This window comes from Euwallacea similis, chromosome 4 (assembly GCF_039881205.1).
Source record: "Euwallacea similis isolate ESF13 chromosome 4, ESF131.1, whole genome shotgun sequence".
Taxonomy (NCBI): domain Eukaryota; kingdom Metazoa; phylum Arthropoda; class Insecta; order Coleoptera; family Curculionidae; genus Euwallacea; species Euwallacea similis.
Genome location: NC_089612.1, coordinates 7,130,586 through 7,141,008, shown reverse-complemented (window position 1 = coordinate 7,141,008; position 10,423 = coordinate 7,130,586). Strand labels below are relative to the sequence as shown.

At 34.4% G+C, this 10,423-nt stretch overlaps 1 protein-coding gene across 1 annotated transcript; it reads left to right on the top strand.

Moving 5' to 3' along the window:
* Positions 1–3,822: 3,822 nt before the first annotated feature.
* Positions 3,823–5,554, top strand: LOC136408501 (uncharacterized). The gene is made up of 2 exons (XM_066389495.1): positions 3,823–4,670; positions 4,728–5,554. The coding sequence occupies exons 1-2, from the start codon at positions 3,912–3,914 to the stop codon at positions 5,250–5,252; spliced, it is 1,284 nt and encodes a 427-aa protein (XP_066245592.1). The 5' UTR covers positions 3,823–3,911; the 3' UTR covers positions 5,253–5,554.
* The last annotated feature ends 4,869 nt before the right edge of the window (positions 5,555–10,423 follow it).

The window sequence follows — 10,423 nt, the reverse complement described above, 5'->3', positions numbered from 1 at the left end:
TCGTTTTTTCTTAACTGCATCATTTAAGCTGTGACATTTAAATCGCACGTAAAATTCAATAAATATTTATTGTGACTTAAAAGCGGCAATCTGAGTAAAATATTAAGTCATAAGATTTCAGAACGCTCACATTAATTTAATTTCAGTATATTGTTTTGTCAAAATAAATGTTGTGCCATTGGGGCAAGTTAGTTTTTTTCCAATGCGGACTGCATCATTTAAGCCGCGAGCCGCTGTAAGTACGCAGCGAGGCCGACATCTTGCATCTGCTTACTTGTAATTCAGTGGTTACATACGTGACATTTCTTATTAAAAATAATTGCACCGAAAAACACAATAATAAAAAAGACAGTTTAAAGAAACGACTGGCGTCGACCGTTTCTTCATGAAAGCGAGGTAGGTCGAAAAGTCAAATGCTTGTTGCCAAATATTTTTAACACTTCCATTTCTGACCACCCTGTGACTCACAGCTTAAATGGCATAAAATACATTTCATTTGTATATTAAATCGCACCGAAAGCCTTTTTAAGGACATTGTTTGCCCATTCGGTTAATGCGGCAATAAACGTCAAAAATGTCAGACTGGGTCTCGAGAAGAGTTGTTGGTCGCCAACTTAATGTGTTAATAAGACGGAGATTCGTGGAAAAACCCATTTAAGTTATATTAATTCAGGTTGTCTGATCGCGGAGTTATTAAAATTTAATGTAACATGGAAATATTGAGGAATGTTCGTCCTTCTGTCTTGCCTATGTAACACGACGCGGGATATCTATGGCTCCAGTCCATGGTGTAAATTTCGTTGGGAAATAGCACAATGCACCCAGAGAGATAATCTCGAAGGAATAAATTCGACGTTTATAGTAAATATGGATGAGGAATAATTTTCTAGTTCGCTAAGTCTGATCGATATCGCGCAAGTTTGTTCGTTTTATGTATTGGCGATTGTGTCCCATAATTTCGTGAATAAAATGCGATAAATAAGAAGCAAACAAGTTCGGAACGCATCGAGATTATGACGACATAAATACCAATCAGGTTAGGTTATATCTTTTAGTTGGAAACACTGAAGAAATTACTGCTTTCCCTGAAAATTTGCACTTATCGTTGTTTAATGTTGTCGCTTAACTGGGTGTCCCGTTGCAAATAATGAATAACACCATTGTTTTTCAATTAAGACGAAACATTATGGAAGACAATGCGTCGCTTTTGTAGTTTGTGATGCTTTAGCTTCTGCTGATACTGACAGTTTAACCCGACGCTTTTAGCCTCGAAACCAACTTCTTCAGACATCATTTCCACTGAGGTCTCAAAATGTCCAGAAGCTTTTCTCAAACCAGCTGAGTATGCTTCTTTTCGTATAGGTTTAATTTGCCATGAGTACAATCCCGGCAAGACGCTATGAAGTGTTTGGTTTCCTCTCTCATATCTCTCAAAACCATTGATAATTCGAAGTGATTCTGATTGAGAGTTGAAGATACTTTATCATAGTGTAAATACAATAGTCGACCTTGGTCAGCGAAAGAGAAGCTATTATTTGGACTTAGATCTATTGAAATAAAGACTTAAAACTACTTGTATGTAGACTGATAAATGCCACCAAAAATTCGAACGATTCAGATAGGGTTATTAAAACGCTTTTGATATGCTGCAGGGAATATTATAATGTCTGTAGATTTCTTTGGGACTACCTACCATTTTTTTCTGGTCTAAATACAATGACCCTACTCTTACGCGATATGACGTCACCATTAATATTGTTTTATTTGTAACGTTATCGTTTAATTACCTCCTCCGTCTCTAAAACAAACATTAAGCAATTTTAAAGATAGATAGATAATAGAAAAGTAATGTAAACCGGGAAAAGCCATGTTTCCCCCGTAATCCCCAATTTATTGCCTGTCGCGCTATTTAGTTCAAATCCAGCATACCGCTTTATGACGTCATACGCCTGCGAGAGTTTCTTTTCAGTTTCTCATAGACCGATTTTTTATGTTTGTGAAATTTCATATATCTGATACCATTTCTAGCAATTTTAAAATGTTTAAATAAGAATATTTTCATGAGAAGTATTTACCGAATGTTTTCCTGAAAACACATCTTTAACTCTATTTAAATTAGTCAAATCCCTCTGGACATGCCACACTCTGATCCAGAAGAATTAATTTATTTATAATTTTTATTCAAAATATGGTCAAATTTCGCCACTCCAACACTTTTGTGTGAGGTATTATTTCCACGCGAAATAAGAGGAAAAAATTGCAATTTGCCTCAAACGTAGAGGATATATTCTAATAATAGTCAACGTACCGGAAGCAGTCTAAATGCAAGATGATTTTCTAATGACGGATAAGCTCTTCGGTATGTTGTAGGGAACTGTTGAGGGAGTCTTGAGAAAATAATATAAAATTCCTTCCCTAGAATCCACCAAGATTTGAAGATATAAATTTGAAAACCTATCTCCATTTTTCAAAATTTTGAAACTTCATATCGTTTTTAATAGAACGTTATGTGTCTTTAATTGTTATTTGCAATAAAAATTACTAAAAACATTCTCTTTGGGGCCATTTTTTTAATTTGAAAATCGAAATTTTTTCATCAAAATGTAAATATGCATTTCGTAGCGATGTTTTTAAAATGTTCAACAACTAAAATGATATTGCGGATATTCGATATAACGAACAGTGCGTTTAACTACATATGTATTAGCATTATACCAGCTCTTCTTAATATGTACTTTGCCAAATTTTCGATTTTGTTTTTAACGAATAACTAAAAAAAGGAAGCAGATAGATTTTTTTAATTATAAATATATAACTAAATAAAATTCCCTCAATGGTCTCCTACAACAAACCAAAAAGCTTATCCGCCATTAGAAAATTACCCTGTATTAGGAAACGACCTGTATAGAGTGGTTTAAATTCGAACATATCACTGGCATCTCGAAAACTATAAGAGATACAAAGTAGCTTAAATTGGGACAAAGTTGCACAATTTAATACCCAAGAAAATGTCGCTTCGAACTCGGAAAAATTCCGAATTGTTCCGGAAATATCCAGAAAAAACGGAAATTTTGCTATATAATTTTTATTTTTTCCTGACTTATTTTGAAGAAATATTTCAAAACAAATGTCGATCCATTATTATATCTCCCTTATTCCTACAATATGACATGATGAAATTTGAAATCCAACGTTTCGTCTTTGAGCCACCATCATCAACTTATTTTTTTTATACAGGCTTGGATTTTTATCTTGTGTTTTATTGCCATTTGCCCTTCCAGGAACAATGACGAATGAGTCAAATATTTGAACCACCCTGTACATATGATACAATATAAGTATAAGAAAGACTTCAAAGACATTTTCCTCTGCAGGAACATTTTTTATTTCATGCGAGTCAATATTACTATCAATTGGGCCTTTAGGCCCCAAGAAATGTTACGAATGTTTGGAAGTCATCAGAGATGCCAAAACTCAAATTTATAATATTGCTTCCCTAATAACCATCCGTGAACCATAAAGACCGTGTTATGAAGACGGGAACGTGCTACAATAGTCGACTTTCGAAAAAATATGTACGTACATACTATATCGCAAGCAACGCACACAGCCAAAAGTTACGCAACATTATTTAATAATGTATCAAATATTAAATAAGAGTTAATTCTCAGCGAGTGTGAACTTTGATCATCATTATTAACTCGTTGATGGTATAATGAGAAGTGTTTGACTGTGTTGTTTGGCCTTGACGAACTATAAAGCATGCAGTGCGACTGTTGAATTAACCAGCCATTTGTAGTATACAGTAAATCGCAGATAAAGCGATAAAGCAGTTAAATATTTTTGGACGTATTGTTGTTATCGTTTAATACCTAATTACAGTCACCCACTGTTGTAAGTAGTTTGCGAAAATGGAGCAAACAGCTGCGTTAAAATCCCAGTTAGACGATATAGTGGCGGAAGTGGCCAAAGTAAAAAATATTGTTAATTATGAAGTGAACATGGACTTAAATGTGCAACTTGGAGACGGATTCGTGGGGCATTTCTACATGGCAGATATTGTGGATAAAGATTCAAAACAGGTTATTCAAATTGCTATCAAAAAATCATCAGGAGTAGACTTCGACTTCAATTCTATATTTAAAAACGAGGTTATTTTTTATTCGACAATCTATCCGACATTGGCGGCTCTCCAGAAAACTGTTCACTTGCCCAGACCATTCAATAATGTACCTGTTTTCTTTTCAAGCAACCTCGAACCCAAGAGAGAATATTTGGTAATGGAGAACCTGAAAAAGCAAGGCTTCGTTTTACATGACAAACAAAAATACCTGGACAGTGAACACTTAAAGTTTATATTTGAAACCTACGCAAGATTCCACGCCTTATCATTCGTGTTAAAGAAGAAAGATTACGCAACATTTAAAAAATATCACGAAGGACTTACAAATATATTTGATATGATTATTGATATGTCGGCAAAAATATTTGAAGAATGTATGTCCTCCGCAGTGGAAGCTTTAGACCACCAATCTGCTGTCTATGAGGAGCTCAAGGATTTACCAAAATACACAATACCGACTTTTAAAAAAGCTACCCAATATACTGGTCAGTATAGTTGCACTACGCATGGCGATTGCTGGTCTAACAACATGATGTTCAAATATTCGGTAAGATTTTTTTAACACAATTTTTGCCTCTTGCATAACATTAAACCCTATTTTCAGGAATCCGGTAAACTAATAGATATGAAGCTCGTTGATTTTCAAGTCACCCGAGAAACCAGCCCTATTCATGACCTGTCCTACTTCTTCTATTCAGGGGCCTCCAAAGCTGACATGGATGTTTTAGAGGATTATCTGAAAATCTACCACAAGTCTTTTTCAGAAGTTATTGAATACTTCGGCGAAAAGGTGCAGGAGATCATGTCGTACTCCACTCTTCTATCAGAATGGAAAGAAAATGCGTTGCTGGGTACTTTTCAAGGGATTTATTTGTGGCAAATCAAGCTACTACCAATTAAGGAGTATATAGAAAATATGAAACAGGTCGCAAATGATGGTGGTAATATTGACGATATGATGAATCTATTTGAAAAGGTTTGCATCACAACACGATCTCAAACTTTCAAGGAAAGAGTGACAGCTGTATTGATTCATGCTTATGAATTTGGAGTGATTGGAAAAGACAAGATTGTAAGGAATCAGGTGGAAGAAAAAATGGAACCAAAAACTACTGACACACACTTGTAGACTCAGATTAAGTATATTTTGGAATTTGTGTTCAAGTTATCTTGGGGCAATTATTAGTGGTACCGTTAATATATCTGTACTCTATAGTCAGTATTTTGTTAGCCAATATGGATGTATGGCAGGTTTTCATATATGTACCTGTCTTTAATTTTAAAGCAATCAGTGTTTTTGTTTCTAAATATTAACCATTTAAGAAAGTTATATTGATTGTATATTTTTATATTACACAATTTCCTGCACTGCTCCGATTTGCGATCAGCAAATCGAATATCACAGAATCTAATCCTACTCGTCGTTTGAAAACTTATAGTCATACGTTTTTCTTTTACTATTCATTTTGATAGTTTTGACGTCATAACAGTGGGGAAAAGTTGCTTATTTGATTGCACGATAGAGAAACTATTCTAACTTTAATTGTTGAATAAAAATGCATAGCTTCTAAAAATTAATCCAAAATCACAGTAAAAATTATTTCTAAACATTTATCAGTCAAACAAATGCTCAAAATGTTCATCTTCCGCATCGAGACATTTTCCAATTCTCGTGGTAAACGACCTCGAAACACTTCCAAGCATTAATTCAGTAATTGCTTCACAAACTGCTCTGATGTGATTTTTCATATTCGTATCATCCGAAGCATTTTTTCTTTAACATAACCTTAACTTTAAAAGTTTTAAGAGGTCAAATAAGGTGATCTGGGTGGCCAATTCGCTGGATCATTACATCCTACCCATTTTTCCAAAAGCGCATTGAGGAAAAGTCTTCATTCAAATATAATTTTTCCCTTGCTAAAGTATAAAATGTCACCTGCTTTTCAATATCGTTGCCATGTAATTTTTAATGGAAGGAAACATGATACGGGTGCAGCTCATTCAATTTTAAAACGCGATACACACTGGCCAACGAAATGCCCGAATCTCTTGAAAACTGACGGTAACTTACATGGCAATCCACAGCCGCTAAAGTAGCTATTTGGTTGGTTTAATTAGTGGCAGTTCTTGCGCGGTTTTTTTACCTATTTGCACGTTGGCACTTTCAAGAAATTTTTTGATTATTCGATAAAAAGTTCGACAACTAGGTGTTCTTTTTGAAACTTCAACCCCGTTTTGACCACACTCTCCATAAGCTAACATCATTTGAATTTTCTTGTCTTTAGAAAAGTCCTCAATTTTTCACTTTTAAATTAAAAATTTTAGTTGAAAAACATATAAGTAGCTTCGTCTTAAAAGTTCCTTTGAAATTTTAGTGAAAACATAACTTTTTTGTTCAATCGACAAATGTTTAAAAATCACTTTCACTATGATTTTGGGTTAAATTTTAGAATCTGTGAATTTTTATTTTTCATCAATAAAGTTTTTTTCGTAATTGTTATTTTCAATGTGTCGTTTCCATTTTTGTTGATATTTGAAAGACGAGAAGCTTTAGAAAAAAAATTTCAGCCAAAAAACACTTAATTTTTTAAGCTCTTTGCAAATTTGCCAAAAATATGAGTGTTTCATTAAATAAAATTGGGCTTGAAATGTCCTTTAAATGACCTTGAATAAAAATTTACTTTTGCACCTTGGACGTCCCCATTCATAACAAGTAATGTTTGTTTGAAACTTTTTGTGATTTTACATCTGGTTTCGGAGATAATCGTTTGTGTCACTTTAAATGACACACACTACGTAAACATGGATCTAGTAATACTTCGTTTTTAAGATACAGGGTATCAAACCTTTTTCTTATCGTTACACATTAAAAGAATCTCCTAAATAAGAAAAGGACGCAAACTAATGCGACGTTGAAACTTGGTGACAGTTTTTACTGTAGTACAAAATAATTGTTTAAGCTAGAAATTGTTTGTCTCCTTTTGCTAGTGCCGTGCACAGAGGTAACGCCGGAAATTTAAGAAGAATCAAACAAGAAAAAAACTTTATTAAAACTACACTTAAAAAATAAATAATATAATAGCATATATAAGAATAATAACGATAAATAACGCTGCCAAATTGCAACAAAATCGGCTAAAGGATTATTAAGATTTTTACAAAAAAACGATTTAAAAAAAAGTTTGACACCCTGTATCTTAAAAACAAAGTATTGGCGGACGTACGTTTATATAAACTTTTCGCCCTAGAATCATTGAAAGAATCACCCTTTAAAGCTTGGTTACATATTTAAATAACACCCTGTATACCTCTCGGATATAAAGTTGGTACACGTGTTAGCTGAGTTCTGATACCCAACGACGAAGTGATGGATTTCGCTCTTGAACCTCAGGTGACAAATACAAATATTTGCGTGAAAACTACTTCACCCGGTATATTGATTCTAGCCCGCACCCAGCCATAACTTGACTCAAAGGCATTTGAAAAATCCCACGAAGCGTATAATACGAACATAACAAATGACACTTTGCAATTTAATACTGGAATCTAACTCATATACAAAAGGTCGGCTATCATACTGGTAATTTACCCTCGCGATTTGTTGGCTCGTACAGAATTTTATCGTGCTAAGTATGCGTGACTTTTGTACCATTTCGGCCAATAAATTTACTTGAAACGTATAAAATAGCACGCGAAGAACTTATATGCGAATGGTGTGTAAATGCTCGCAAAGGACGTGTGGCATCTGGTTGAATGCGCTATCTTTTAGATGGGTGTGATATCATCAGAGTTTTTCATTTTGTTTCACTGAATGGTGTCGTTTGATTGCAAGGATTGGAACCCTTTCTTCCAGGGTTGCGTACCACTGAGGACCAGCAGCAGCAGCACCAGCATGCGCGAAATTAGAACTATCGTGCTATTGTGCATGCCCAAGGCTTTGGACGATGTTACCCACGGAACCTAAATGCCATCAGTTGGAGTTCGACATCTGCTATGACCAAATTACGTTGTGTGACTTGAGGACGTGAGCCAGTAGGATATTCACGTTTTAATTGGTATAAACCGCAGTTTTATTAACGTGTCGCTAACAGCAATAATAAAATTACACCAACGGACAGGGCCCTGTATACTAATGCGAGTAAAGCGAGAGCTGCCGTTTGATTTTCGCCGCCGGGGTGCTATAGGAGGCACCTCAACAACACCATTATATTTGAATTCAATGAGCATTTTATTCACGAACGGACACCGAACAAGAAATTTGCGCTCTTTTTCTCCCTTTATCGGGCAAAATGTTACTTTCAGATGACCGAAACGACTAAAAATATCATTTGTTCGCATCTCAAGATGTTCCTTTTTCTGTGAAAGCGGCCTAATTGTATAACATTGATTTTTTTCTTCCGCGCTGTAGGTAGCATAAAATATGATTTCCCGCAACTACGGCAGAGTTTTTTCTCCGCCCATCTAGCGAATAAATAGAACCCATATCTCCAAACGGTTATCAACTAATAAATACCAGCTCACTGTACGCGGCAGTACCGCCGCATATCGGAGGTACCGACTTCTTATTCCATATGTTAAGGCGCGTCCGGCAGATAAATTTCGACTTGGAAACAAAAGCCTTGTTGGCGTAAGGTGTTAAAATTGCTCTGATATATCACGGAAAGCAGCTCGATATGCATACCAATAAATTTTCTATAAATAATAACGTAGCACTTCAGCAGCACCATTATTTTTCCTCGGCGAGTGCTGGTCACAAATAAATAATAACAAAATCGGTCAGAAGCTGCATATGAAGCAATTAAAAAAAATTCGCTGCTCTGTAAGAGTGGGACAGGGAGGAGAAATACATCGTCCAGTGTCGAAGAAAATAGAAGACTAGAGATCAAGCGAGCAACGATCCCACAGAAATTGACATATACAGGGTGTCTCAGAATATGTGGTCAATCTCTCGGATTCGTAGAGAATGCATCGAAATAATGTGACAAATTTCTTTCAAAGTTTTTTCTACCGACCGTCCCTACGGAGATTCAAACTCCCAAAGGACACCTCTGGGAATAATGTTTCTTAAATAAGTTTTAAAGCACTTATAGTATAATTAAATCGTTTTTTAGTATAATGGATGTTGGATGAAGTTCCTTAATATTATACCATTCTAACTCATTTGACTCGTTTACTTTGCCAGCTTTAACCCAAAAATCATAAGTTCTCGAACCTCGAATTACACTAAGCACTTTAAAATTTATTCAAGAAAAACTGATTTCCAGAGGCGTTTTTTAGAAGCCTGTATCTTTGTAAGGGAGGTCTAGAAAAGACATTTTTGTAAGAACTTACCATGTTATTTTGATGCATTGTCTATGAATCCAAAAGATTGCCTACTCATTCTAGGACGCCTTGTATATGTACAGTGTCATCCATAAAGTGTGCATCTTATGAGATTTTTTGTTACTTATGAACTTGAGTAAATTTTGACTTTGTTTTCAAGTTATGCTTCACAAAAAATGAGAAATCAGATACAAATTGAAAAACAAATGACTGCCTATAACTGTTAAATTGCATTAAAAACATTGAAAATCTACCATTATTTCTCAAAATTTTTGAAAATCACAAAGAAAAAAGTTTCTTAGTTTCGTATTTTCTACTCATATGCCAAATTTAAACTTTCCTCGACGACTTTTATTTGTTTATATTTTTCCGTTTCTCCATTTCCGAAGTGTTCAAATCGGTCAGCAACATTGTAAGGATAATTATAGTATATCAAAATAATTGTCTGAATGAGTATTTATTAGTTATAAAAGATAAAAAGTAAAATAAAAAGGTTGAAAATTACTATTTTAAAAGTTTTTTTTTCATTCGGGAAAACCTGATAATTTATTGACATGGAAAAATGGTTTTCCCGGTAACTTCTATTCAAATATTTTCATGGCTCTCTTATGACAATGTGAAATAATATAGGATATACTTATTACATCTTTAATTAATGAATACTCATTCAGACAGTTATTTTGAAATACTATAATTATTCTTACCAGGTTATTGATCGATTTGAATTCATCAGAAATGTAGAAATACAAAAAAATGTGTAAAAATGAAAGTCATCCGAGAAAGTTGAACATTCTCATATAGGAAAAAAAAAGAAACTGTTCCCTTTGTGATTTTTCACAATTTTGAGAAATAATGGTAGATTTTGATTGTTTTTGAAAAAATGCAATTTGACGGTTATAGACAGTAACTGGTTTTTCGATTTGTATGTCATTTCTCATCACTTCTGAAGAACAACCCGAAGCCAAATCCAAAGTAAAA

Excerpts from the sequence above, each read along its gene's own strand:
- LOC136408501 (XM_066389495.1), top strand. The coding sequence starts at position 3,912 with ATGGAGCAAACAGCTGCGTTAAAATCCCAGTTAGACGATATAGTGGCG. Across the intron at positions 4,671-4,727 it reads ACATGATGTTCAAATATTCG|GAATCCGGTAAACTAATAGA; the intron begins GTAAGATTTTTT and ends CCCTATTTTCAG.